Source organism: Macrotis lagotis, chromosome 1 (assembly GCF_037893015.1).
Source record: "Macrotis lagotis isolate mMagLag1 chromosome 1, bilby.v1.9.chrom.fasta, whole genome shotgun sequence".
In the NCBI taxonomy this organism is placed as follows: domain Eukaryota; kingdom Metazoa; phylum Chordata; class Mammalia; order Peramelemorphia; family Peramelidae; genus Macrotis; species Macrotis lagotis.
Window position 1 is genome coordinate 910,492,262 of NC_133658.1, and position 27,974 is coordinate 910,520,235.

Sequence of the window (27,974 nt, forward strand, 5' to 3'; positions counted from 1 at the left end):
TGAGTACTAAATAAATGCCAATGAATTCTCTTAAATAAATGCCAATGAATTCTCTTTCCTCATAGTTGCACTCATTGTGCAGCCTGGATTCTAATTCACATTTGGCCACTTTTCTTCCATTGTGAGCTCTTAGGTATAGTACTTCTCAGTGCTAAACCATTTTATCTATAAAAGGACTTTAGAGTCTATTCTCTTTCAGGTCTATTCCAGTTTTGACATTCTGTGTTCTAAGGCCACTTTTTACTCTACATTTTATGTTCTTTCAGACACCCAGGGATAATATTTTATGTTATAATGTCATCTCCAGTTCCCACATGTTATGTTCCTTGTTCCAAAGACTCACCTTGGTATAATTTCCCATGTTTTCACATTTCTCTGGACTTAGCTATTTCTTATGTTTTATTTTAGGAGTCTGTATTTGAAGGCACCTTCCATCTTTGACATTTTCTTTTATTAAATGGGATCCTTCAAGGATTCCTAGCTGTCTCCCTGTTTCACAATTTTCTTTATCTCAAATATGCTTTTCTTGTCTTCCATGCTGCCTCCTCCCAAGGCTTCTTATCCCATGGTACTCTGGACAGAGCATGTGGAAGGGGACAATAGAAAAGGCATTTGAAGCTGACTTTGGAAAAGAAAAAAAATCCCTTCCCTTTTCCAGTGCTTTATGAATACACACCTAGGACAGAAAGTCTTCTCCAAAGATGTCCAGTCTATCTCTCCCAGGTGCATCCTGGGTGGTTTTAGACTGATGCCAAGAACCATCAGCTTTTTCCAAAGATTGGTTCATCAAACTGGGTCTCTAACAAGGCCACCATGGCTAAGATTTCTCTTTCCTTTGAGCCTTCACTTTCCATGCACCCACACAAACACAGAGACAGCCCTTTGTGATACAAGGCTGATTTTTGGATTAATCCAAAATAAACCGAGTAATTGGAAAATAAATAAAATTGCCCTTTTCTTCTGCTCCTCACTGTCTCCAGGGGCTACAGGAAGAGGTCTCTGTGGACCCAAGTACTCATTAAAATAAGAAGTTCTGAGACTGGCTGGGGAATCAGGAGTAAACTTTCTAACTCATTTAGAACCAGAAAGTTTTTGAAGATGTAGTTATTGGATCACGTCAGAAAACCAGCAATTCAGAAACTGAGAAACCCCTATGTGACAGCTATGGCAGAAGACAGTAAGGCCACACTACCAGTACAATTAGTCTATTTATTGAAATAATGAACTGACCCCACTGGTAGCATAGGACATAGATTGCCAGAGTCTGAAGGTCGAGAGAAGAGGGGACAGAAATCCTCATTCATGGTGAGCCTATCTATGTACACACACAAGCCTATATATATATGTTTATATAATGAATCTAAATCATTGATCCCCCATTCCCCCATATGAAGAAGGATTTGAAAGTGTATTAGTTTAGTTTTAGAGCATACACCCATAGAATGTCATAGTTAGAGAAATGACTCAGGGATTAGAACACCAGGCTTTGAGTTAGAAAGATTTGAGTTCAAACCCATGTAACCTGGTCAAGTCACTTAACCGCTGTCTGTCTTGGTTTCACTATCTTTAAAATGGGTAGAATATTAGCATGTCCCTCCCAGGATCAAATGAGATAAGGCTTATCACAGCATTGGGAAAATGGTGCTTTATAAATCATATTACTGTTATCATCATCATCTTCAGCATCAGCATCAGCATCATCATTATCATTTGTCTTATGGATTGAGCCTTGAGAGTTGCATTTTGGAGATGGCAAAACTTGACTCTAGGCTCTCCTCTTTAAAATGAGGAGGATGGAATAGGTGTCCCTTTTATTCTAAATATAAAATCATTCAGTCTATTAGTACACTCATGACTGGATGCTATCATATGCCAAAATTATATATGTGTATATATATATGTATATATATATACATATATATATATATATATATATATTGCAGATACACATTGTATAATACCCACCAAATGACTCATAACACAACTATATATCACTTCTTCCTGAAGGAACTTTTGGGGGGATATCTGGGAAGAGAGAATCCCATAAAATGATGACACTGATTTTCCGCTCCTTAAATTGTAGAATTGTGGAGGTAGGAGGAAGTTAAATCTAGGGGAAAATGGTAGGAGACTCTAATATGAACCCAGGGAGCAACTTTAATGATGTAGCAAGAGATGGATTGAACAAGAACTCTCAATTAAGCAGAATGAGTAAAATGACATTCCAGAGATATAGGAACTGTGAAGCAGAATGCATACAGCCCTCACTGAAGAAACTCCAACTCCATTTACATTGTAAGGATTTCTGTCATGATGTGATTTTTTTCCCTTACAACTGGATTTGCACAAGAGGACCATTTATATCCTTCTATGTTTTCCAATAAACATGTTAATATTTAAACATATTTTTGTAAGTTTATTTCTACCACATAAACTTGCTCCAATATGCTATGTATCAACTAATTTCTAATGATATAATATTTATCCAGGAGAAGTATTAAATCTTGGAATTAGTTTTGAAAGATCTCTAGAATTAGACCCAATCTGTCTATACCCAATTGACACATGAGTTATGGAAAAAGTTTGACTATAAAGTGAGTAGATGAAGATATGAAAATGGAAAAAAAAGCAGAGTTAAGAGGGAGGGGAAGAAAGGATATGAGTGGAGCAGCTAGGTGGTACAGTGAATAGAGCATAGGCCCTGGAGTCAGGAGTACCTGAGTTCACATCCAGCCTCACACTTTATAATGACCTAGCTGTGTGGCCTTGGGCAAGCCACTAAACCCCATTGCCTTGCAACAACCTAACCAAAAAAGAAAGTATATGAGTAAGGGAGTAAGGGACTTAGCAAATGACTGAAAGCATTAGGAAAAAACACTATGAAATACTTAGGGAAGAACAAGTAATGTTGTCCTTTGTAATTGAAGAGGACCAAAATGACAATTTCAGGATCATTGTATAATATATCTAATCATAACTGCTCAAACCAATACGAACTCAGAAAGCTCAACCACAGGTAGGGCACAAATAGTCCATATGAAAATTTGGGAATGAGATGTCTCTCAATTTGTTCATCGCATGTTCTTAGAGAAGCCTAAGATGAAGGGACAAAAGGCAGTGAGAAAAATCAGAAAAGAAATGGACAAGACTAACAAGTGATTAAGAAAGAGGAAATAAAGAGGGAAAGAAATCAAATGGACATTTAGTGGTGGGATTTGGGAAAGGAAGCACTGCAATTTAATATTTCCAATAAAGGTTTTTGACTGCAAGGTAAGAGATAACTGTTTGATGGACTCATGGTGAAAGATTCATAGGAGGCAATGAAAAACATTGTGGTTGAATGGACAGACATGGATTGATTGTCATCTCTACCCTGGAGGGAATTTGATAATACTTACTATATATATATATATATATATATATATATATATATACATATATATATAATATATATATATATGTATATATATATATATATATAAATTCTTGATGTGAGGTTCCTATGAAATGTAGTTTTCACAATTTAAAGCACGTTGTGTATTTCAGCTTTTATTAGGATGTTTAGCCTTGGAGAAAGGGGCTGGGGTAATGCTGCCCTCAAGTGTTTGATGGACTTTGAAGTGAACGAGGGATTCAATTTGTTCTGTTAAGACTGGAAGGGCAGAATTAAGAGCCCTGGAACTTGCAGAGTATCAGTATTAGACTTTGTGGGGAAATAATAAATGTAAAAGACTTTAGAAATAATTCAGTCCATTTTTTCATTTTCTGCTGCCTGGAGATGAGTTGTATCCTGCCCATGTTCAAACAATTTCTGGCAGAGCTAAGACTAAAACTCTGCTCTCCTGAACTGCCATCTTATTTTCCCAATGATACCGTAGGCTCTCTTTACATAGTCTCACCTATGCCTCCAATAAGCTGTAACATGCACTGTGGTCCCATCTCAGTAAACCATTTCAACAGATAGACTTAACAAGGCTGAGAGTGACTGACAAAACTCAAACCCATTGGTGGGAGGGGGCTGGAATGGGCAGATGAGAAACTTGTTTCAATAGTCAAGAAAGCAGCTGAAGCAAGAGCTGTGAAGCATTTAGCACTTGGTTAGACATTGGAGATACATCGGTTATCCCCTGCATCCTGGGTCATTGCTGGTCATCTTAACTTCAGTGACTCTGGGAAAGCTAGTGAAGCTAAGGACTTTGTGTGACTCTGCCTCACTTCAAGCCACTTCGTATTCAGTTGAGACATTGCCTTCAGGATATCACTGGTTTTCTTTGAAAAGGAAGAGCAAACCACATTATAACTACCCCCTCACGTTTTCAGCAATTCCCACCCCTGTTCTCTTTCTGAACTTATTTGGAGGAAATTGAGAATTGATCTACACATACCTAAAATTGTCCAAAGTGATATTCACAGGGATGCAGGAATTAGCACCAAGTCTTAGTTCGTATTTTGACAGTTGATTCTAGAAATAATAAGCAAAGGAGAGAAATTTTCTGTTCTGGGATCTTGTCACACACACACACACAGAGAGAGAGAGAGAGAGAGAGAGAGAGAGAGAGAGAGAGAGAGAGAGAGAGAGAGATTTAGAAAGTCTGGAAGCTGATTAATGGAGTAGTTAAGGATAGCACCATGGAGAGAAGATGAACCTTAAAAGGTTGGATGATAAAGTTGTCTTTTATTTTTCATTGATTGAGAAATCATGCAACAATCAGACTCTGCCTTATCCTTGATATCTTTAGTCTGCTATTTTGCAAGTCTGGATATTTCCTCCTTATTATAATGAAATGTTAATTGAAGTAGAAAATGTCCCTTCTGTGGACAGTCTGAATATATCCTATGTCTTTTCCCCTTCAGATTCTATTTGGATGAAGAACAGAAAAAACACATCAAGGCAATAGCAGAACCCTGCTATTTTCTGTACTGATAAGACAGCATTTGGAGTATTACGTTCAGTTTTAAATATTACATTCTAATTGAAATATTGAAAAATGGGAAGGCAAACAGAGCAAAACACCCAAGAGGTCAAGAGTATGTTTGATCATTTTCTCTCTCAGAGGTTGGTTGAAAGAGTTGGGTAACAGAAACGTCTTAGATGGAAGTGGTAACAATTTTTAAATACCTGAAGGGGGCTATAACATAAAAAGAAAGATTAGTCCTGTTGTACTTGTCCTCAGGGAGACAAAGCAATGGAAATTTCAGAGGTGGATTTCAGTTGAGTGGAAAACTTCCTTAAAATAGAATTGCACCTAAATGGGAGAGTTTGCCTTCACAGGAAGCAAATTTCCCCAAATCTAGCTGCCTGTGGCAGAGGCATAAGAACAATATTATTTTAACAATTGACTTTGAGGATCTCAGAAATTTTTGTTTATCTATCAGAGAATCTATTTCTAGGCACTAAAAATGATGCAGAGTAAACTAGGGGTAGTCCAGTGGTTTAATCATATAAGAAAGTTTGAAGCCCTGACATCTTTAGAGATCGTGGAAGAGGTAGAGTCAACTCCAACCTCTAAGAACTGTTTACGGAATTGACTGAATTATTAAGGATTCTTATGTACAAAGATTGTTTAATAGATTTCAAAAGTTCCTTCAGTGCTTATGAGGAATAGAGAAGGAATCAAAATGCTGAACATAGAACTGATCATTGTTTATTTAGTTGATCTTTTAAAACAAGAGAATTCTAAATAGTTGTGCAAAATGCTGTCTGACAGGTTGTGCTCTTCAATAATTTTGTGCTTAGCGGGGATCAGACCCATTCTTTTTCATGGCAACATCATAGTAAGGAGTAACAACAAAGCAGGCAGCAGTTGATTCATTTAGCACCATGGCTAGAAAAAAAGCAATTAACTAACTTCTGTTAAGATTCATTAACAAATATAACATGTTTTGCAAACCTCAAAACAATATATATTACATATACATATATAGTCACATACGTTGTTATAATATTACTGTTATTATGGTTATCATCATTATGAACAATGGTGATAGCATTAAGGCATAGGTGGGATGTATTGGAAAATTTCAGGAAGAAGACTAGAAACTAATGCAACACTTTACAGAATGCCCACTGCTGTGGAGCTATTGAAAGGAATCATTATTTCACAGAAAATTATTTCTATTATCCAATCTTAGATTTAGAGATGGGGACCTTAAAAAGACACTTTGACTGAGTGACTAGAACACTAGACTTGGACATTAGTCCAAATTCGACCCCAGCCTCATTAAGTTTGGTGATCAGAGTCAACTGTTTTCAGTATCTAAATGTTTTCAAATCTAAAAAAATATTGACAGTAATTTCATTTGGCTCAAAGGTAGTTGAAAAGAACAAAATGAGGAAAACAAAGTGTTTTGCAAAATTGAATCACTACATGCAAGTCAGTTCTTAGTCATAGTGTAATATCTCTTCATTTTACATGGCAGTAAGGTGGCACAGGGTAGCTAGGTGGTAAAATGGATAACATGCTGGGCTCTGAGTCGGAAGGACAAATGTGTGAGTTAAAACCTGGCCTCAGACGTTTATAAGTCATGTAATCGCTGACAATTCACTTAACCCTGTTTGCCTCAATTTCTTCATCTGTAAATGAACTGAAGAAGAAAATGGCAAACTATTCCAGTATCTCTGCCAAAAAATTTAAAAATAGGTAAATGAAGAATTGGACATAACTAAAAACTTATTGAACAATAAAAAAAGTGAGATTCATAGTTTAAGTGATTTGCCCAAATTCATACTAGTAATCAATGGAAGAGGTTCAGAAGTGTGTTCTGATTCCAAACTATTCAGACTACCTCAAAGTGAGCTTCTGTATAGAGGAGGGCCATTGTTGAATTAATGGAGATTCTTGAGATTATTACTCAAGATGGACTTGTGTGATATGAAAAGGGAGTGTTCAGACTTTCTGAGTTAGCTGAAAATCTACTTCTGAGAAAGCAATGACCTATGATACTGCCTCATCATTTAATTCCCTAGTGATTACAGGAATTTCTGGAAAAGAAAATTCCTTTTTTTTTGTTTAGTAAAACCAAAACTTCTTTCATTTCCCTCAGTTTTGTGAAAAAGTAACCAAGTAGGGGCAGCTAGGTCGCACAGTGGATAGAGCACTGGCCCTGGAGTCAGGAGTACCTGAGTTCAAATCCGGCCTCAGATACTTAATAATTACCTAGCTGTGTGACCTTGGGCAAGTCACTTAATCCCATTGCCTTAAATAAATAAAAAAATAACCATGTATTTCTTCTTAGGTGACATTTTTCTCCCCCACCAGTTTCCTTAATGCCATCTTCACATCCTTATTCCGAAGGCTGTAGATGAGAGGGTTGAGCATGGGTGGAAGGATACCATATAGGATAGAGATGATCTTGTCCTGATCCTGGTTGGTTTTGTCCTGGGGAATCATGTACACTGATATGGCAGTTCCATAGAAGATAACTACCACAGTTATATGGGAGCTGCAAGTAGAGAAAGCCTTCTTTTGACCCTCTGCTGAGTGCATCTTTAGCACAGCCCCAAGAATGCGCCCATAGGAGGCAAGGATGAAGGCAAAGGGTGCAAGGAGAGTCAGGGAACTGGTGGCCATCATCAACCACTCATAAAACTTCAAATCATTGCAAGCACGCTTGAGGATGGCCAAGAGTTCACAAGAAAAATGATTGATCATGTGATGGCCACAGAACTCCAGTGGCATTGTAAGGGTTGGAACCACAGTGAGAAGAAAGGCTGTCACCCAGGAAACCACTGCTAGCTTGATGCAGAGCTGGGGATTCATCCTAATTGAGTAGCGCAAAGGGTCACCAATGGCAATACAACGGTCATAGGCCATGACAGCTAGTAAGAGGCATTCCACAACCCCAAAGTAAAGACCAGCGCACATCTGTGCCAGACACTGCCCTAAAGAGATGGAGGGAATCCTGACCAAACAGTTGATGAGGACCTGAGGCACACTTGATGAAGTGTAGCACATGTCCAGGAAAGACAGATTACTGAGGAAGAAGTACATGGGCGTATGGAGCCGGGAATCATAGTGGATCAAGAAGAGAATGAGGCTGTTCCCAAGTAATATGATAAGATAGGACATTAAGAGCAAGCAGAAGAAGATGACTTGGGCTCTGGGATGCTCTGAAAGTCCAATTAGAATAAAATAGGTCACATCTGTTTCATTTCCTCCCTCCATGGCCTTCTCCTCTATCTGCAGTAAAACAGAAAAGAAGTCACAAGTCGTTTCAAATTGTAAACACTTTGAAAGATATTTTGAATGTCAGACCATTTTGACCAAGAACAAAAATCTACTATTTCATAGAGTCCTACACACCTCCAAAAAGATTTTATGAGATTCTGAAATAATGATAATAATGCTACTAATTTCTGATTTTTTTGGAATGATATTTTCTAATTAAAGACTTTCTTCTTTCCCCCCAAATGCTAGTTTCCCCCCTTAAGTATCTTTTAGGTATATCATATTATATCTTAACATATTGTAATTGTGTTATGTTATAATATAATATATTGTATAATATTATGTTATATAATTTTATTATGTAGATATGTATCATATTATACACATGCATATACACATTTGTTCTCTCTCTCTCTCTCTCTCTCTATATATATATATATATATATATATACTTAGCTATGTCTCATTCATTAATTTGCTATGACTTTCTGTCATATACCTAACCAACTCATACTTTAAATCTTTCTCATTTGGTAGGATTCACTACTATTTATAATTCACTGATAGAGACTTCAAGAATTTAGAATCAATCTTAATGATTTGCTAAGTAATCCACATGTGACTTTTATGGAAATTAGGGGTTAAATTAAAAAAAGAAACATATAATAAACAGTTACAGAGAAGTTAAGAGATAATATGGAACACTGGCCCTGGAGTCAGGAGTACCTGGGTTCAAATCCTGTCTCAGACACTTAATAATGACCTAGCTGTGTGGCCTTGGGCAAGCCACTTAACCCGATTTGCCTTGCAAAAACCTAAAAAAAAAGATGATATGGAATACTAGAAAGAGTTCTGATCTAAAAGTCAGGAGTCTCAGACTCCAATTTGTTTTCACTGCATTGTCTTGGTCAAGACATTTTGCCAAACGGTTATTGTTGCTCAGTCGTTTCAGTTGTGTCTGATTCTTTTTGATCCTGTTTGGGGTTTTCTTGGCAAAGATACTGGACTGGTGTGCCATTTTCATCTCCACATTATTTTGTTGATGAGGAAACTGAGGTTAATAGGATTTAATGACTTTGCCCACGGTCACACAGCTGGTGAAGTTCTGAGGCCAAACTTGAATTCAGGAAGATGAGACTCCCTGACTCCAGGCCTGGCACTCTATCCCCTCTGTCACTTAGCTGCCTACTCCTTGGAGTCAGGAGGACCTGAGTTCAAATTTAACCTCAGACACTTAATATTTACCTAGCTGTGTGGCCTTGGGCAAGCCACTTAACTCCATGGCCTTGCCAAAAAAAAAAAAATTGACTTCTACTGATTAGGGACAATTGTATCAAGTTTCAAACATATTAGTGGAGTAGAAAGAACACTCTAATTAGGAACAATATTTGGATTAGAGTTCCAGCTCCATTTCCTACCAGATGCAGAACATCAAGTCAAGTGAACTCTCAGTCTGAACTTTATCTGCCTAAAAGGGCTATGGCAGGGGGTTTATATCTTTTATATGGATCTTGTTATTGGGGCTCATTGTTTATAAGAAGATTTATTTAGAAAGGTGTATGAAATTCCAGATAACAATCATTTCCAAGAGTAGCTGATGGCATACTAGGAAGGAGTCCCAAGATTTTGATTCTAGTTCCAGTTTGACATCAACCATGGAGAAGGGAATAAGTATTTTTAGAGTGTCTATTATATGTGAGGTACTGTGTTCAGACCTTTTAAAAAAAAACATGATCTCATTTGATCTTCACCACCAAACTGAGAAGGTTCTATTATTATCCTCATTTTACAGTTGAGGAGACTGAGGCAGACAAGAGATTAGGTGACTTGGCTGAGATCACATAAGTGTCTGAGGTTGGATTTGAACCTAGGTTTTCCTGACTTCAGGCTTGATGCACTACTACTGTAACCTTCAACAAGTCATTCTGCCTCTCTAATTCTTAGTTTCCTTATCTTTAAACTGAAGGGGTTGTTCTGCTTGATTTTAACATATTTTATCTCTCCAACCTTTTATGTTCTGATTTCCAATGATTCATGTCTAATTTGTGTTCTAAATTCCCTTTTAGATTGAACATTCTGCATTGTGGGACTCAAATCTCCTTCCAACTTTAGCATTTTTTTCTGTTATCTAAAATACTTTCCACTTTTGTTCTAGCTGTGATATTCTAAACTACCCTATGGATTATTCTATGCCATATTCTATAGACATTTTGTTTTTATAGAGGCCCAATACTGGTCACTGCACATGTAAAGATAAAGAAAGGAATGATATTGATAAAAGAAATGGAAAATCCTTACCAGGAAAAGTAGCACAATTGATATCTTCAAACTGGAGAAGAGGAGTCTGATTCAAGGCTTGTTATCAATAAGCCATGAGAGACTAAAGAAGAGAATCCTAGGCAAGTAAAGATCTATCTATGCTGGATAGGAAAAATGTCTCTAAATGAAAACAGGTGATGTTTCTGATATACCAAGTCCACACAGAGGTCCTTTGGTTCCAAATCAAGTATGGAGACAGAACAGGGTGGAAAGAACCCAGAATTTGGAGTCATGATGTTGATTTTTCTTGACTGTACAACTTCTTAGTAGTCTTATGATCATTTACTCATCTTCAAAGCTGTAGGATTGGATTTGATCTCATAGCTAGTGGGAAAAAGTATAGGACATAGATCCAGGCACAACTTATGTATCAAGGCTCATTTATATGACATGGTGCAAATCAAATCCCCTTTCTGAGCCTCTGTTTCCTCATCCATAAAATGGGGATAATTCGTAACCTTACCACCCTTCTATAGTATGGACATTATCTAAGTGCCACCATGGACATTATGGGTCCATGAGCATCCAGGCAAGAAGTTTGTAACTGTACAGCCATGTGCTGAAGAATAGAAGAGAAATGCAGAGGTCATAGATCTCTTATTGACCAACAGTTGTTCATAGTGATTGTATCTTCATCCCCAAAGACCTTCAACATTGTTCCACTTTTGAATCCTTTAGTCAAGCCATAGGAGAAGTCCTTCTTCATAGTTCAAAGCATCATCACTTCTGGACAAGTGTGATGACTTTAAGGACTTCTGGAAGGGAAATGATTATTTTGGAAAAAAAACAAGAGTATTCACATTTTTTCCCCTGGGCAATACCATGGCTTATTCACCTCCAAATGGGATGTAATTGAAATGGTTATAAAAAATGCTCTGAAGGGTCTCTTCCAGCTCTGAAGAGGCAAAATGAGGAAGCAGTTTTAAGGATGGGTTGTAGTTATACAAGTGAAGAAATGGAGAAGGGTTGCGTGGTCTTAACCTTGAATTCCCCTTTCCAAGAGGTCCTTCCTCTTAGTAATTTGTAGAATCATAAATTTGGTATCTTTATCTTTAAAAATATTCCAATACTGTTCTATTCAAAATAATATATGTATATACACATAGGTCACAACATTGAAAAAACTTTAGAGGTCAATTATGGAAGTCCAACTTGCTACCCATTGGAAGTTGTATGACCATGGCATTCCTGGCATAATGTTATCCAGGTCATCACATTTCATTTTGCACTTGTGTGTCTGCAAAAGTGGTTGTCCTTTATTTCTGGTATGTTTTCTCTCCTCATTTACATCTCCAAGATCCCTAGCTGCCTCCCAGGCACAAAGCTTTCCCTCATCTCCCCAATTGCTAGAATTCTCTCTCAAAATCATCGTATGTCTGTCTGTATATATATCTGAATTTATTTGTTTTGTATAAATGCAGCATTTTCCCCAAAGGAGTGTTAAGTCCCTTGAGGCAAGGGACTGTTTTAGTTTTGAAACTGGATCACTCATGTCTAACACATGGTTTGCACATAGTAGGCACTTAATAAATACTTAGTAAAATGAAAAGATATGAATTCAGGACCTTCTTGAACATTTCCTGTGATAAGGAGTTCACTGCTTTGAAAAGGAGCTTTATTCTCCATCTTAATACTTTAATAGATTAGTTTTATCTTGAGTCAGTGTCTGCTTCCCTATCACTTGTAAAATCAAAGATCATAATATTTCAGAGCTGGAAGAGACCCTTCAGAGCATTTTTTATAACCATTTCAATTTACAAATGGAGAAAATGAGACTCAAAGAGGGCAGGTGATTTTCCTGAAGTGACAAAAATGAAAGTATCATGGCCAGAACTCACTCCAAATTTTGAAAATACAAGCACAGTAAGTATCCTTTCCACTAATATCATATCCCTATTATCCTCTTGGATTCACATAGTAATCTATTTATTTTTCCATGTGAAAGACTTTTAGATATCTGAAGACAGTGATCATATTCCTCCTATCAGTTTGCTTTTTTTCGGCACAATATCTCCAATTATTTCAATTAGAGGTTTAATCTCCTGATCTTAACCATAATTTCCTGGGTGTGCTACAGCTACCCTCTCTCTCCACCAAGAGGCAGCATAGTATAAGGAAAGATTCACTGGAATCATTATCAGGAGATTTTTGTCTATAATGACAATTCTACTCATGAGTCCCAGGCTGGATAATAAGACATCAAGAATATCACTATACTTCCTTTTATCACCATATCATATCTATGAAAGTATGAGATTGATCTGAAAGACTCATCAAAGCCTTTCTGACATTCTACATTAACAAAACTCCCAACTCCTGACACTGTATGTTATAAAATATCTCTCAATTTTTTTTTGTTTTATAGATCTATGTTCTCCTCCAGTTTTGAGATTTCATTCTTTTATGAAGAAGGATCTCTCAAGAAAATTTAACTTTCTCTTTGGTTCATAACTTTTTTCACATCCACTGCCCTCTATGATCCATCTCTCAAAGTTTTCTCTCCTTTCCTCTTTGAAAGAATTACCAGTTGAACATTTGAAAGGAAATAGGAGAGCAGAAGCTATCTCTAGTTCAACATCCATAGCTCCACTACCCATTCAGACCCTCAAAAACACATACCTAGGATGGAAGTCATATCCAAAGCGATCCAAACAATTCCCTTGCACCTGGAAAGTGAATAGCTATGAGAAGATTCCAGGAACAAATGATTCTCAGTCTGCAAAAAGTAAAACAGTTTGTAAAATTGGATATCCAGAAAGCTCTCCAAGACCAAGTTTTTCTCTTTTTCTATCGAAAATCTCTTTTTTCAAACACCCTACCCTCACACGCACTCCACATACACATACAATCTCAGGGAAATCTTCTAGTAATGGAAGGTTAGCACCTGGATAGATAGAGCCACTGCCAAAGGAGGAAAATAATTGGGGAAGGAGGGAAAATTAGCCTTCATCTCTCCTCCTCACTGACTCCAGGGGCTTTAGGAAGGGCCCTCTATGGGGCAAAGTGCTCATTAAAATCTGAAGTACTGAGATTAGCTTGGGAATTCAGAGTAAACTTTCTGACTTCTTCAGTCATTAATGGAGAAGTTTTGGAAGATGTAGTTATCTGACAGTCTCATAGAAAAAACAAGGAATTCAGATACTCAGCAAACCAAGGCAAACATAAATTAAATGATTTGCCCAGAAAAAGGCAACTAGTAAATGTCTGAGGTCATATTTGAAGTCAAGTCTTTCTGACTTCATATCTAGTGCTCTGTCCATTGCATCACTTATATGCTTATACCAGGGCATTAGTATTGATTTCCTAGTCCAGTATTTTCTTTTTATGGTACTGCTGTTTCTTTGCTTTGATTATTTTGGACTCAAACTCCACCAGTTTGTTCTCTGGAGGTGAACACCATTTCTTCTCATGGGTCCTTTAGAATTGTATTATTGTATTGCTGAGAATAGTTAAGTGATTTATAGTTGATCTTTATACAATATTGCTGTTACCATAACAATGTTCTTCAGTCCATATGAATCTTCCCAGGTTTTTCTAAAATCAGTCAATCAATATAATTTATTATAGGACAATAGTATTCCCTCTAATTTTATACCATAATTTGATCGACCATTCCTCAATCACTGATCCTCTCTTCAATTATTAAAAAAGTTGCTATAAATACTTTTGCACATACGGTTCCTTTCCCTTTTTTTGCTCTCTTTTGTATACAAACTTAATAGTAGTATTGTTGGGTCAATGGGTATACATAGTTTTATAGCCCATTGGGCATAGTTTCAAATGATTCTCCAGAATAGTAGGATAAGTTCACAACTCTACCAAGAGTGCAATATTGTCCAAGTTTCCTCACAACCCCACCACCATTGATCATTTTGGGCTTTTTTTTGTCATTTTATCCAATCTGATAGGTATGAGGTAGTACCCCAGAACTGTTTTAATTTGCATTTCTCTAGTCAATAGTAATTTAAATTTTTTTTCACTTGACTATAGATAACTTTGATCTCTTCTTCTGAAAATTGCCTGTTCATATCCTGTGATAATTTATTGATTGGGGAATGACTGTTTGCTATATATTTGAGAAATGAGGCATTTATCAGAGAAACTTACTGTAATTATTTTCCATCAGTTATCTGTTTTGCTTCTAATCTTGACCAAATTGGTTTTGGTTGTGAAAAAAGTTTTTAGTTTCAGATAATTAAAGGGATCCAAATTACATCAGAATGCTTTCTACCTCTGATTTGGTCACAAACATATGGATAAGTAATTTTTGGGGAGAATTCTCAGTATAAACAGATTTTTTCTCTCTGACAGGATAAACTGTACCAATTGACATGCTACTCTAATTTGCTAATGATATCATTCATTTTTTCCCACTGAAACTTCCATTTTTATTAAACTAATGAATTATTTTAAAATTTTAATGGAATGATAAGCATATTTAAAATACAGGAAATTTAAGAAGAACATTTGAATGCTTACATTATATATTTACATTCAGGTGAAATGTACAGAATCATATATCTATATATCCTTTGTATTTGGTATAGCACTTACTATATGCCTATTTTCTAAATGCCACTTTATATAGGGTCATTTGACAATTGGTACAGTTTATCCTGAGAGAGAGAATAAATTCTGTTTAAACTGAGAATACTCAATAAAAATTACTTATCTATCCTTAAATATTTAATCTAATGTTCCTTCAAAAGAAGTTATCTGATTTGTAATATATAGATTTCTTGGTATTGAATTGTCTTGTTTGGTGGATAGATATCATTTTACGTCTAAACTGTGTACCCCTTTTGACTTTACCAAAGTATATAAGATGAGAAATTGGGGGCTTTGTTCTTCTGTAACTGCAAGTACTAGCAGTCCTTCTGGCCTTGGGACTGTGACCAAATCCCAAGCTCTCTTGCAGTCAAAATTGCTAGCACTCATTTCTGTTGGAAAATTGAGATCAAGGTTTCTACTCTACTGTGAATGACCACAAGCAGTCTTCTTTAAATTGGAATGGTCCAGAATTCCTGTTCCACTGTGACAGCAGGTGCTATCATTGCCACTTAGAATCATGTATGGACAGTTAAACACTCTATTTAACACAGAACCAACAAAGGGACTCCTGCAGTCTTTTTTCAACCAGCTCTCCACTGCTCCCCCCTCCCCCCCTCCCAAACCATATGAGGACTGGAAGCTCTGGAAGCTGCTGCTGTTACTATCAATGCAGCTACCTCTAAGACCCCACTGCTGTCACTGTGGCACAGAAGTATGCAATGGATCCATTCTTCTCCCATCTTTCCATCCTCCATGAGACAGACATTTCCTTTCAACCTTCTTAGTTGTTTTGGGCTGGAAAATTGTTTGACCTGAGCTTTTGATGTGTCATTGATCCAGAAATCGATTTGAGGCACAGTCTTAGAATTGTTTATAGCAAAATTTGGTACTACTCATCTGAGGGCTTCTTAACTCTCTCATCAGGAGTCAGGAAAAAAAAACAGATATTGTTTTTAATATGATCATGTAACCTTTGTTTGAAGAGCATTTCTCAAGGCAACATATTTGGCTTAGGGAAAATTCTCCTTATAAATATTGAGCCTAAATTTGCATCTTTGAATGTTTGACTTATTGTTTCTGATTCTCCTCTCTGCAGATGAAGTGAGCAGGTCTAACCCCACCTCCAAATAGATAGTTCTTCTCACCAACACGCCCCATCTGAGTCTTCCTTTTCCCAGACTAAGCATTTCTGAACTTCAGTGGATCCATAAAGGACATGAACTCAAGACCTTTCAAAATCCTGATTGTCTTTCTCTAAATACTTTCATTAACCTCATCCCCACAGGATATACTTTGTAAAGTTGTTGAGAATTAGATAAGGGAATGCATTTAGAATACATAGAAATCTTTACAATTCTCTGGACTTTTCAGTACTTTGTATTACTGTCACCTAAATTCCAATGCATTGTTTAAAGTCCAAAACAAGCATCCCTTCACCCTAAACCTTTTCCTTATCTTCATTTATGGAAGAAACTCTCTCCCCTTCCTTAGAAATCACCTAGTAAATTGTTTGCACCAGTCTTGTGAACTTTTATTTGTCTACTTTTGTTGTCCATCCAAGCTAACACTATTTTCTAACAATATTTAAAGTAAAAGTAATTATTTTATAACTTCCCTCACAACATGAGTATGAGGAACCAATAAGATAAAACATGTAAAGTGCTTAATAAACTTTCAAATTTATTCAAATGCTATTATTTCTGTTATCTATTTTATTGCTATTGCTATACTCATTCTCATCTCATCCAATGGGAGCTCAAATAGTCCTAGGAGGTAATTATTTTGCTATTAGACTTATTTTTAATGTACTATAGATCAGTACACAAATTGGCAAATGACCGCTTTTGTATCATTTAACAAAAGCATTGATATTTAGCTTGCTCTTCTTTGGAAGATTGACTGAAACCATCTATTGGGTAATTTCTATAGCTGATAGGATGCCAGGGATGCTAAGTACCTTATCCTGTTTCATTATAATTTTGATTTCCTCTGCTTAGGCTCTACATTTTAAAGCTTTTATTCTAGAGAGCCTGGAGATTGTGATTATTTGGTATAGTAAATATATGTTAATAACTTTTTTAGAAATATGAATTTCATTATGTTTGAGTAGATTATAGGGAAGAGTTTTGTTTGTGATAGTGGTCTGGAACAAATAATTTTATTTATTAAATCCTCACAGATATTTGGCAGTATGGATTTGTAGTAGGGAGATTTTTTTCATTGGTTGTAAATCTATGTCACCATGTTGCCATTTAATAAACCTATTGTCTCCCTATTACTTCTGAGATAAAAGTCAGCTTACTCCCTATTGCTTCTAAGATGACAATCGCTTTACAACCTTTCTACTTTTCCAGTCTTCTTCATTTTCCTCCTGTCCACATACTGTATGATCTAGCAGCATGGAATTCCTTGCTTTCCCTCAAAAAAGGTACTTCATCTCCTAACTCAGTGAATTTCCTTTTTTTAAAAAAAATTAACTTTTATGGTATTTTCAGTTTTGAATTTATCTCTTTTCACCCCCGCCCCATTGAGAACACAAAAACTATTTTAAATATTTATTGTCAAGCAAAACAAATTTCTTCATTAGGAGAGAGAGAGAGAGAGAGAGAGAGAGAGAGAGAATATTCTTTATTTTGCAATATGAGTCCACAAGATCTCTAACTGGAGGTTGATAGCCTTTTTTCATTATGAGTATTTTGGAATTGTATTAACTAGGGATACTAAGTCTTTTAAAAAGTTGATTATAGTTACATGATTGATATTAGTGTTTAAATTGTTCTCTTGGTTTTACTTATTTCACTTTGAATCAATTAATATAAATCTTTCCAGTTGTTTTCCTGAGATCATCAACTTCATAATTTCTTAGTTCACAATACCATTCCATCATATTCCTTGCGCCATAACTTGTTCATCTCAGTTGACGAGTATCTCCTAAGTTTCCAAGTCCTTGTCATTACAAAAAGAGTTATTCTAATTTTTTAAACTTATGGATATTTTTTCTCTTTCTTTGATCACTTTGGAGTATAAACCTAGTAGAAGTGACATTTGGTCAAAAGGTCTATGCAGAAACAGCTTTTGAGGTACAGTTCCAGAAGATTTTCCAAAATAGCAACTCTCTGAATTTTCATAGACTGTCCTCCATGCCTGGAATGTTCTCCTTGTTCTCAATTTCTCCTCCTCTTGGATTCCCTGTTTCCTCTCACAACTCAGCTCATATGTTACCTTCTGTAAGAACTTTCCTCCATCCCTTCAACATCTCTGTGAAATTATGTTCCAATTATTATCCATATATCTTTTTATAATTCATATTTTATTTTTCCAATTATGTTATATGAAAGTTTTTCAACATTTCACCTGTATCCTTATGTTACACAATTTTCTTCCACCCTTACCCCCCCCAGTGGTAAACAATCTAGTGAGCATTGTACTTGTATATTTGTGTTTTACATGTTTCCATGTAAAGCTGGCCTAGCTCTATCAGACCATAAACTAACTATAAAGTGACAGTCATTATCCCTACCTGGTAGGTTAAGAATTATTGAACCAGTGGATTGGGATATGTCTCAAAGAAATAGTAGCAAATTGCTATATTAATCTATTGTTTGACAATGTATGAGGAATTAGTACTAAGGGAAAAGGAAAAAAATATGAAATGTGAAGAAATTAAAAAAATAAACATAGTGTTCATTCAGATTTGGTGACTTTTGTTTCTGTTTTTTCATCTGGATGTTGATGACAGTTCTCCCAGGGTTGTCCTAACTCTCTGAGCTGCTGAAAGGAATTGCATCAATCACAGTAGATCATCTCACAATTTTGTTATTAGCATGTACAATGTTCTCTTGGTTCTGCTCTATTTGTTCAGCATCAGTTCATAAAATTCTTTCTAAGCTTCTCTAGATTCCAATCATCCATGGTTTCTTATAGAACAATAGTACTCCATAACATTCATATTTCATAACTTGCTCAGCCATTCTCCAGTTAATGGACATTCCTTCAATTTCCAATTCTTTTCCACTACAAAAGGAGCTGCCACAAGTATTTTGGAATATGTGGAACTTTTCCCATTTTTTATGATTTCTTCTGGATATAGATCTAGTATTAGTATTGCTGGGTCAAAGGGCATATCAGTTTTATTGTCTTTTGGGCATAGTTCTAAATTGCTCTCCTGACTGGTTGAATTAGTTAACAACTCCACCAATAGTACATCAATGCCCCAATCCTTCCATAACTTCTCTAACACTGATTGTTTTCCTTTTTTTTCACCTTAGTCAATCTATTAGAGATGAAGTGGTACCTCATAATTGTTTTAATTTGCATTTCTCTAATCAATAATGATTTCGAGCATTTTTTCATATGATTATATGTAACTTTAATTTCTTAATTTGAAAACTTTCTGTTCATATCCTTTGACCATTTGTCAATTGGGAAATGACTTGCAATCTTATAAATTTGTTTCAGTTTTCTATTTATTTTTACTAATGAGACCTTTATCAGTACCCCTAGCTGTGATAATTATTTCCTAGATTTCTGCTTCCCTTCTAATCTTGGCAGCATTGATTTTATTAGTGCAAAAACTTTTTAAATTAATATAGCCAAAATCATGAATTTTGCATTTTAGAATGTACTGTCTTTCTTCTTTGGTTATAAATTTCTCCCCTTTCCATAGATCCAACAGACCTGTTAATTTGTCCAAGCCAACATCCTTAATATGTAAATCCTATACCCATTTTGAACTTAAATAGGGTGTGAGATGTGAGTCCATGCCTAGTTTTTGCCATATTATTTTCCAGTTTTCTCAGAAGGTTTTGCTAATAGAGAATTCTTATTTCATAAGCTAATGTCTTTGGGTTTGTTAAAGAGTAGATTACAGAATATTACTAATATTAATTATAAATAATAATTACTATAGTCGATTACTATACTATATCATTTACTACTATTTCTTTTGTACCTATCCTAATCCACTAATCCAATACTCTATTTCTTAACCTCTTCCAGACAGCGTTGATGGCTGCTGCTTTAGAGTATAGTTTTAGATCTGGTAGAGCAAGTCCACCTTCCTTTAAATTTTTTCATCAATTTTCTTGATATTCTTGACTTTTTGATGCTACAGATGAATTTTATTACTATTTTCCCCTAGCTTCATAAAATAGTTATTTAGTATTTAAATCGGTTATGCACTTAATAAATAACTTAATTTGGATCGAATTGTTATTTTTATTATATTACCTCAGTCTAACCATGCACAATTGACTTTTTTTGAATCGTTTATATCTGACTTTATTTGGAAAATGCTTTGTAATTGTGTTCCTAAAGTTTCTGGATTTTTCTTGGAAGGTAGATTCCCAAGTATTTTATGTTGTCTGCAGTTACTTTAAATGGAATTTTTCTTTCTATTTACTGCCCTTGAGTTTTGCTGTTTATATATAGAAATGCTGATGGTTTATATGGGTTTATTTTATTTCCTGTTACTTTACTGAAGGTATTGTTTCCAAGTAATTTTTAGATGATTTTTTAGGGTTCTCTAAGTATACCATCATATCTTCAAAGAGTGAAAGTTTTATTTATTTTAAATTCTAATTCCTTCAATTTCTTTTTCTTCTCTTATTGCTAAAGGTAACATTTTTAATACTATATTGAATAGTAATGATGATATTCGGCATCCTTGTTTCACCTTTGTTTTTATTGGAAATGCTCCTAGTTTATCCTCAATATTTACAATATTTGTTGATGGTTTTAGATAGATACTGCTTATTATTTTAAGGAAAACTCCATTTATTCTTATACTCTCTGGTGTTTTTAATTGGAATGGATGTTACATTTTGCCAAAGGTTTTCCAGCATCTATTGAGATAATTTCTGTTGGTTTTGTTATTGATATGATCAGTTATGTTGAATATTTTCCTAATATTGAACCATTCCTGTTTATCTAGTATAAATCCTATCTGCTTGTGGTGTATTATTCTAGTAATAACTTTTTATAATTTCTTTGCTAAGATTTTTGCATAGATGTTCATTAGGGAGATTGTTTATAATTTTCTTTGTTTTTTTTTTTTTTTTTTTTTGCAAGGCAAATGGGGTTAAGTGGCTTTCCCAAGGCCACACAGCTAGGTAATTATAAAGTGTCTGAGACTGGATTTGAACCCAGGTACTCCTGACTTCAGGGCTGGTGCTTTATCCACTGCACCACCTAGCCACCCCAATTTTCTTTGTTTTAACTCTTCCTAGTTTAGTTGTCAATATCATATTGGTGTCATAACGGAATTTGTCAGAATTCCTCCTATTTTTTAAAATAATTTAAGTACAATTGGAATTAATTGTTCCTTAAATGTTTGATAGAATTCATTTGTAAATCCATCTGGACTTAGAGACTTTTTTTATGGAGTTTATTGATGACTTCTTCAAATTTTTTTTCTGAAATAGATTATTTAATTATTTTATTTCCTCTTCTATTAATCTGGGTAATTTGTATTTTTGTATTCATTCATTTCGCTCAGATTGCCAAATGTATTGCCATGCACTTAGACAAAATAGTTCCAAATTATTTCTTTGATTTACTCATTATTGGTGGTGATTTCAACCTTTTCATTTTGATACTGGTAATTTGGTCTTATTCTTTATTTTTTTTTTAATCAGAGTAACCAAAGGTTTAATTTACTGTTTTTTTTTCATAAAACCAACTCTTAGTTTTATTTATTAGATCAATTGTTTTCTTGCCTTCAATTTTATTAATCTCTCTTTTGATTAATTCCATATTTAATTAGGGACTTTTTGTTCTTTTTTCTAGCTTTTTTAGTTCCATACCCAGTCCATTGATATTCTCATCCTCATTTTTATTCATATAAGTATTTAAAGATATAAAATTTCCCCTAAAAACTATTTTGGTTGCATTTCATAAATTTTTGTATGCTACCTCATTGTTCTTTTCTTGGATGAAATGGTAAGTTATTTCTATGATTTGTTATTTGATCCACTCACTCTCTAAAATTGTTATTTAATTTCCAATTAATTTTTCATTTATCTTGCCTTGGTCCTTTATTTCATGTTAATTTTTTGCATTATAATCTGAAAATCATATATTTATAATTTCTGCCTTACTTGATTTGAAGTTTTTTTATGCCCCAATACATGGTCAGTTTTGCTATAGATGGTATGCATTGCAGAGAAAATGGTACATTCTTTTCTATCCCCATTCAGTTTTCTTCAGAGGGCTTTCATATCAAAGTTTTCTAAGATTTCATTCACTTTCTTAACTTCCTTCTGATTTATTTTGTGGTTAGATTTATCTAATTCTGAGAGAGGAAGGTTGAGGTCCCTCATTATTAAAGTTTTGTTATCTATGTCTCCTTGTAATTCATTCCCCTCCTTTAAAAATTTGGATACCATGACACCTGGTGCATATATGTTTCATAGTGATATAACTTCATTGCCTATGGTGGCTTTTAAGATGTAGTTTCCTTCGTTATCTCTTTTAATGAGATCCATTTTTGCTTTTGTTTCATCTGAGATCAGTATTGCTACCCCTGATTTTTTTTTTGCTTCTGCTGAGGCATAATATATCTTGCTCCAGTCTTTTATTTTACTCTGTGTGTATCTCTCTGTTTCAAGTGTTTTTCGTAAACACCATTTTTTAGGATTCTAGGTTTTAATTCATTCTGCTACCTGCTTCCATTTTAAGGGAGAGTTCATCCCAATAACATTAACAATTAAGATTATTAATTCTATATTTCCTCCATGCTGTTTTTTCTGTTTATATTTTCCTCTTTTCCTCTTGCTCCTCCTCAATAATGTTTTTCTCCCTTTCCTCTTTAACTTTTCTTTTAAATTATGACTATCTTTATTTTCACTTTTATCTTTGACTTCCCTTTTATGAGTTCCTTTTCCCCTTCCTCTCTTCCCCTTCCCCACTTCTCTATAGGATAGGATAGATTTTAAAACTCAACTGGGAATTGATTGATTCCTAATCAGTTTTGCTTCATAGTCACTTAGCATCCTCCCCTCTTTTTTCTCATTAGAAATACACTTGTTAATCATCATGAATCACATCAATTTATAATTACTTTTTATCTTACCCCCTTTCAAGTACCCTCTTTGGATACACAATCCTCATGAGCCAAAGAATCATGCAAAACTAAATCATTTCATGAACCATTTATCTCTCCCTACCCCAAGTCCATTCCCTTCAGTTGTAGTCAAAGTGTCAAGTAAAACAAAATACCTTGATGATGTTTCTCTAACCATGGCCTCACAACTCTCTCCAACAAAAGTATCAGGTATACTCTCTTCCACTGTCTCTTTAGCACCCCAACCAAAACCCTTGTTAACTAAAGTATGAATTAAGGCAAGATCACTTCCTAATGTCCTTATGTCCAGCCCTTCTAAGAATGCTTCCACCTTCTACCCCTATTGTACTACCACCCTGCTTAACCAAGGTATCTAGTAATAGTAAAGTAAGGCCACTTCTGATTTAATTATATTTAGTGCCTCTAAGTACTCTAAGAACTGGGAGACTCTGAAGGTTTCTCTTGAGAACTTTAGTTGATTTGGAAGAGGTTTGGGAGACACTGGTATAGGACCACCTAGCACAGAGTATCCTCATCAGAATACCCTGTTCTATCAGCAGGGCAGGATTAAAGTAGCTCCAAGGAATTGTGTTATATATGTTTAGATTAAACCTCCCAGGTGTTCACCAGAACTATTTGTGCCCTACCTGTTAGTAGAGCATTCTTAATTTGTATTAGTCTGATCAGCCATAGTCAGACCCACTGTAATTGGTCTCAAACATAGTAATATCATTTTGGTCTTCTTCAATACTGAAGGACAAGAACCAAACATACCCATTTCCTCTAAATATAATCCCTTCAACTATACGCAACCCTTTAATTCCCCTAGGAGAAATACAATACTGAAGAGTTACAAGTGTTATCTTCCATGGTAAGGATATATACAATCTAATGTTCTTGACTAGCATTTGTTTTTTTTCCTGCTTTCAATTTCCCTTTTTCATACATCTCTTAAATCTTGTATTTGAAGATTGAATTTTCTGTTCAGTTCTAGTCTTTTTGTCAGAAAATTTTAGAAGGCCTCTATTTCATTAAAAATCCTATCTTTTCCTTTGACAGAATATACTGAAATTTTCAGGTCAGTAAAGTCTTGGTTGTAATCCAAGGTCCTTTGCCCTTGGAAGTATCATATTCCAGGCCCTCCCATCTTTTAATGTTGAAGTTGAATTCTGATCATGTTTCTTTTTGTGTTTAAATTCCTTCTTTTTGACTGCTTGCAATATTTTCTCCTTTATTTGAGAATTCTGGAATTTGACAATGATGGTCTAAGGAGTTTTATCCTGGGGTCACTTTCTGAATGTGTTCTGTGTATTCTTTCAAGCACTATTTTTTTCTTGTTTTAGTAAATTAGGACAGTTTTCCATGATAATGTCCAAAATACATTTTCCCAGATACTTTTCTTTTGATCTATGCCTTTTGGAAGACCAATAGTTGCAAATTATCTCTTGTTGTAAATTATTTCAGATCATTTTCTTTTCCTAAAAGGTAGTTTATGTTTTCTTCATTTTTTTCAGCCATTTAATTTTGTTTGATGGAATCTTTGTATCTCATGGATGTATTTAGTTTGTTTTTCTCCAATTCTAATTTTTCGGTTTTTATTTTCTTCAGTTAGATTTTGTTTTTCCTTTTCCAGTAAATTAATTTTACTTTTCAGTGAGTGTTTTCCTTTTCCATTGGGTTAATTTTATTTTTTGCTGTTGCATTCCCTTTCCAGTTAGTCGATTTTACTTTTAGCTGTTATGTTTCTTTTAGGTTTTGGTGAGCTGCATTCTTTTTTGCAGTTAGTTATGCTTACTTTTAAAGGAGTTGATTTCTTTCATCAATTTTTCATATTTTTTTACATGATTCTTATTATATTTTCCATTTGTCTTTTTCCTTTCTGCTTTGGTTTTTAAAATCTTTTTAAAACTCTTCTATAAGGTTTTAGATTTGAGTTCAATTCATGAACTTTATAACTTTATAACTTCATGCTATATCTTTCAAGACATAACACATGGGTAATTTGTCCCTGCTTTTTGTCTTCTGAGATTCATCTCTATAGGAATAGTAACTTTATATGCTTAGCATTCTTTTTTTCTTTTTTTGTTCATTTTGCTTGTTGAACATTCCTCCTGAGGTATAAGTAGTATTTGTGCTGGTGCTAGGGTCTGATCCCTGGTTTATTGCTTGCCAAAATGTTGCCTATGCAGGGTTTTGTTTCCTCCTTAATTTCCAGGTTCTACCTATGAAGTGGTTTGTTCCCAATCCAGTCCTATCTGTTGCCAGGGTTCAAACTTTGTCTGGGATGGAACTCTTCCTGTTGACTTGCTATCTACCTGCTCAGACTTGGGTTGCTATGGCTAGAAGTCTCCCTCTGCCTTTTCCACTCTCCTGCCTAGTAGGGCTTTACTTTCCCTTTTCATTAGAGGTCAACTCTTTGATAAAACAGTCAAGAAAACTAGTATGCTCTTAAGCTACACCAAGACAGTAACAGCCCTCAGGACCAAGAAAATGGCAGCCTAACCTACTTCTACCCTATTTAGATAACATCTGAAGCATTGTGCTCTGTTCTTGGAACCGATATTTTTGTTTGTTTGTTTGTTTTAGGATAAACATTATCTGCTACTATCATAATGGAATGTAGAGGATTCAGAAAAGATGGATCACAAGTGATGACAGACTGTCAGATCATGTCATATGAGGGTGAATCAGAAAGATATAGCCTAGAGAACAGAAGTCTTAAGGAAGGGCATGGTACCTGTTTTTAAGGATTTGAAGGAACCATGGCTTCTCTCATATAGCCCAAGAAATCAGAATTAGAAACAATGAGTAGAAATTAAAGTCAGATTTTGATTGATAATTGATATAAAGAAAAGCTTCTGAATGACTTGAGAGAACTACTTCAAATGGGATGGTTGACCTTGGGAGGCAGTTTTCTATCATCAGAAGTCCTCAAGCAAAGGTGAAATGATCATTTTTCAGTTTATTGTAGAGGAAATTTTTGCTTTAAGTATTACTTAGACTGGATATCCTCTGAGGTCTTCCCCAACTCTGAGATATTCTGGTTCTATGAAAAGAACAGATTGCTGTAATTAGATCAAAAGATAGATTTTGGGACTAGCTTTGTAACTTACCAGGTAAATAAGATTGCTAAAATTGGCTACCAGACCCCAGTTATTGGGGTTTTAGGAATCCGTAATAAGTGAACACATCAAGAGCTTATTACCTGAATTATTGGAGAGAACTTTGTCAAGAGAACTTGACAAAATCAGTGATCTCTGAAAATTAAGCCCTTTTGATGTTCTAAGTTCTAAAGTATTCCTATTGGCACATATTGGTTTTCTCCTGCAACCAAACAACTAGAGAGTGCAGTGGATGGAGCACTGGGCTTGGAGACAGGAGGATGGGAATTCGAATCTGGCATCACACTTGATTTTCACTAGCTGTGTGACCTTGGACACCTCTGACTGATTGCCTCATATCCAGGGCTGTCTCCAGCTGTACTGATTCCTATCTGGTCCCTGGATCCACATGGCTCTGAAGGAGCCAGTGAGTCTGGTGACTTAGCACAGACCCCTCTCAGTCAAATCCAATTCCATGTACTTCTCATGGCATCACCTCCCAATTTAGGAGTCTTTTTTGGAAGTGAAGGACAAACATTGTCATTAGCACATATCCCAAGCACTTAGCATAGTTTCTGGCATTTTAGTCAGACATGAGGGTTGGGGGTTGAGCAGAAAGTTGAGCAGAAATGAAGAAATTTTACTTGCCCAGCTCCCTACACTGTCTTCACTTGGGAATCTATAGTAGACAATGGTAATGAGCTCAGTTTCTTTGTTGGCTAAGTCCTCTGGGAGAGCTTCCTGCATTTCAGTCCCAGTAGCCATAGCCAAAGGTTGAAATCCCTTCCTTTCATGCACTCAGGAAAGAAATTAAGAAAACAGCTAGAACTAGAGGTAGGTCCAGAGGTTTTGCCTTGGGTTGGGTCAGAATGAGAGTCTAAATTCTTTTAGGGAGATTAATCAGACTGATTTGCCAGTCTAGAACTTAAAATACTTGGTTCTATGATGAGCCTTCTGTTTCTTCTGGAGGAAATGTCTCTGAATCTAACAGAGAGCAGCACTGAACAGTGGAAATAAATCTGGTCCTGAGGATGATGGTTGAAAGACTCAGATCCTAGGACAGATTCCCCTGGATACCAGTGACGACCATGCCTAAGTCATGTAATATGTCTAAACTACAATTTTCTTCATGAATAAAGTGGAATTTTTTTCCATCTACTCTGTAAAACACATATTCTTATGAGGCAACAGTTTGCTAAAACTCAGAGAAATGAACTATTTTTAAATTTATTTCATTATTCATCTGACCTGAATGATAAAATGATTTTGTGACTGTTAAGGAGAACTGAAACAATATAGAGGAAGACATAAAGGGGACAGGCAAGAGAGAGTTTCTAGAGAGTTTTGAAACCAATGAGACCTCCAATGGGACAAAATTGCAGAGAATTGGATTCTGACTTCCTTATTTTAAGTACATTTTGCTTTACCATTATATCTTTAAATTTATTCATTTTCAATTAACACATATTTTCTCTACCCTCCTTCAAGAAATAAGAACTTTCTAATAATTAAAGACATGTAAACATAGAATAAATTGTTTAATTTAATAAACAGAAGGAACTGGTTCTCCAAGAGGAACTGGATGATCCATCCCTTGCACTGCATTTTGTAAAGATGGTGTTCAGGCATGGATTGGAATAGATGGTCTCTGAAGATCCTCTCATCACTGTGCTTTTATTATCTATTGTTTTTTAGTCTCAGTTTGTTCATTCAACTCTGTCCTATTCAATCATTGAAGAAGGTATCAATTTCCTTAGTCTGTGACTCAATGAT

At 35.3% G+C, this 27,974-nt stretch overlaps 1 protein-coding gene across 1 annotated transcript; it reads right to left on the reverse strand.

The window, feature by feature from the left end:
* Positions 1-7,232: 7,232 nt before the first annotated feature.
* LOC141492356 (olfactory receptor 13H1-like) lies at positions 7,233-8,165 on the reverse strand. Its single transcript, XM_074192795.1, has one exon. The coding sequence runs from the start codon at positions 8,163-8,165 to the stop codon at positions 7,233-7,235; it is 933 nt and encodes a 310-aa protein (XP_074048896.1).
* Between the last annotated feature and the right edge of the window lie 19,809 nt (positions 8,166-27,974).

What these genes read in the sequence shown, in the direction of transcription:
- LOC141492356 (XM_074192795.1), bottom strand. Translation starts at nt 8,165, where the DNA reads ATGGAGGGAGGAAATGAAACAGATGTGACCTATTTTATTCTAATTGGA.